Source organism: Pinus tabuliformis, chromosome X (assembly GCF_031772625.1).
Source record: "Pinus tabuliformis cultivar Carrire ecotype Pingquan chromosome X, CPIR1, whole genome shotgun sequence".
Classification (NCBI taxonomy): domain Eukaryota; kingdom Viridiplantae; phylum Streptophyta; class Pinopsida; order Pinales; family Pinaceae; genus Pinus; species Pinus tabuliformis.
The window spans coordinates 1021299636-1021302589 of record NC_142308.1 but is presented as its reverse complement, the minus strand read 5'-3'; the positions used below and the strand labels follow the sequence as shown (position 1 = coordinate 1021302589).

Here is a 2954-nt window from a genome sequence, read left to right as displayed (position 1 = left end):
TATTGAGATCTGAGAGAGAGTAAAAGTCACAAGGTGTGAGTTAATTATATTCTTCCAAAAGCTTCCAACCAACCTTATACAATTTAATTCCAGGAACAGCATTTACTAATTGAATAAATCATTCTTCCATCAGACAATCTCAATTTAAACTCACCTGGATCTATATTTATAAAAAAGCAAACCAAACATGTGATTATTCGTTAGATGTTAGAATATAGGTCCAGCTCCAGAAAATGAGCGTCAAACATATCTATGCTTGTTCTCTCCTTTGGCTTTCCTTACTGCTGTGGTCATGAATCTGATGGATATGGAGTATCAAATAATTCATTCCGAAAAACAAGAGCGGTTTCAAATCATTCATCATAAAAATAAATTTCTGTTAATTCATTCCGAAAAACAAGAGCGGTTTCAAATCATTCATCATAAAAATAAATTTCTGTTAAATGCCTTTCCCACTCTTTCAACTATGTCCTGCATCCTGTCAGAGTGCTTATCCTGTATCACAATGACTGAATCTGTGACCATTGAATCTTTTATTTTCTTCCCATTAATCTTTAATCCTTTTTTATAATTACCTTAAAGATGTGCTGATCAACATAAACAAAGTTTATATATATATGTATGTATGTATGGAACACCCATAATCTCATATTTGCTATCCTGATGAATATAAACAAAGATGAAAAGAAAAATGGGAATACCCATCCTCTCACATTTCAATTAACTACTGTAAGTATATGTTCATTAATGATTCTGGAAGATAGTTACATTTGACAAAACTGATGAAGCATTGATACAAGAAAGACTACATGGAAAATAGTTACAAATGACAAAACTGATGAAGATTTGATACAAGAAAGGCTACATGGAAAAGAGTTGCAATTGACAAAACTGATGAAAGCTTTGATACAAAAGGCTACATGGAAAATAGTTACAATTGACAAAACTGATGAAGCTTTGATACAAGAAAGGCTACATGGAAAAGAGTTACAATTGACAAATTGATGAAGCTTTGATACAAGAGGCTACATGGAAAATAGTTACAATTGACAAAACTGATGAAGCATTGATACAGAAAGACTCCATAAAAAATAGTTACAAATGACAAAACTGATGAAGCTTTGATACAAGAAAGGCTACATGGAAAAGAGTTACAATTGACAAAACTGATGAAGCTTTGATACAAGAAAGGCTGCATGAAATTAATCTGCAGTAAATAAATGCATGCAGTTGCAGACATGTGAGCATCACCACCAGAATGTGAAGGGCGTAGGAACTCCATGCGCCACGATCCACTCATTAGAAAAAGCATCAGGGTTCTTGAGACGGACGCCATTGATGGAAAAGGGATTGGTAGATGTAACCATAAGCCGCTGGCCCTCCTGCAAGGTATCGAATACAGTACCCGCAGGAATCGAAAGCAGGTCTGCGTACAGCAATCTTTTGTTGGGAAGAATATGATACCTCACATTATTCACGAATGCCTGGCCATTTGGGGTGAAAACCGAATTGTCATCGAGAGTGAAAACAGTGAGACTGTGCAAACCCCGAAGCTCAAGTAATTTGATCCGCAAGGCCACGGCCAAGATGCTGTAGCCCCGATCCCTCAGCCCAACTATCGAATCCTGCAACACCAACGGCACAAATTGTCCATGGGGCCATGCTGGTGGAGATCTCGGTGTCCCGAAAGAGAGCGGAGGCGGGGCTTCTGCAAGAAAATGATTTATGCCATGGATTATCACAAGCCCGTCGTTATAAATATCTGGGTGAGAAACCTCCACTCCATTGACGAAGATTCTTGGATGCCGAGAGCTCGAGGCCGAGGCATTCGCCTTGGTGATTACCAGGCCGCGCCCGTCTCCGGCGACGGTTTCCAGCTGGGTTCCGTCGGAGAGCCTTTTCAGGTCACGGAAGGTGAAAAGCCCCTTCACAATGTGGTGATTCAGGCGGGTAACAGAGAAATCTTCTGACGGGTCCAAGAAACTCATGCGGAAGGCTGAATCGCTGGGAGCAAACAGAGTGACAGAATCTTTCCGCACGCCTACGATGAACGAGATGAACGAGATGCGATTGCCCAGCGAGGTGTAGCCTATGCTTTTGAGAATCTCCAAAACTTCTTGAAGCCTCTCTGGCTTAAAATTAGCTGCTACTGCAACTGATCCATTATTGCCATCACTGCTGACTGTGACTGTAGCGTTCACAGGCGGGAACACGGCCACCATGAAGATGGAGATGATGATCCACTTGAAAAATTGGAGTCGACCACTATACATCAAGCAAGGCAGCATGGTCAGGCCAGCGAGTATACAGACAACCAAAAGAAATTGAGATGCAGAAGAAGAACCAGAGATGCAAGAAGCGCTCAAACAGAAATAGGAGGTTAGAGCGGAGTACAGTTATAAGAACGAATATATAAACTGACTGAAAACAAGGCGGTCTGAAATTAAGTTGTTGGTGTGAGAACGATGGTTAACGGATTCGTTTGAAACTGAATTAGAATGATGGTTAACGGATTCGTTTGAAACTGAATTACGCATTGCTTGAATCCATTTTGTTTTGGGTTCAGCCCACTAACTTGAGACTAAATAACCGCTTGTCAATATCAGGGTTATCAATTGAGAGAATATTTAGTTATCTTGAGAGGTGTGAGTTTAAATCGATTGTAATTCTTGCAATATATTGGAAATCCGCAATCGATTTAAGGATGGTTTCTAGAGAGCAACATTTATTTACATGCATTAATTAACTGAACTTGCAATTAATTCAACAAACTGTTTGAATTAATCTAACTAAACTTGACTCAGTGAACTGAGCCAACTAATTACAACTCATCTCTATCTCGTTAATTGAGGGATAAATTCCTTCAATTAATGCAGAAATTGTTGCATGTCCCCACATAGACTTCATGTTTGATTTTCTACAAGTAATTAAGTCAAGATGAATTAATTAATTAT

The 2954-nt window shown here is 39.3% G+C and overlaps 1 protein-coding gene across 1 annotated transcript; it reads right to left on the bottom strand.

The window, feature by feature from the left end:
- Positions 1-1247: 1247 nt before the first annotated feature.
- LOC149143210 (putative fasciclin-like arabinogalactan protein 20) lies at positions 1248-2222 on the bottom strand. Its single transcript, XM_089451725.1, has one exon. The coding sequence runs from the start codon at positions 2220-2222 to the stop codon at positions 1248-1250; it is 975 nt and encodes a 324-aa protein (XP_089307851.1).
- Positions 2223-2954: the final 732 nt, after the last annotated feature.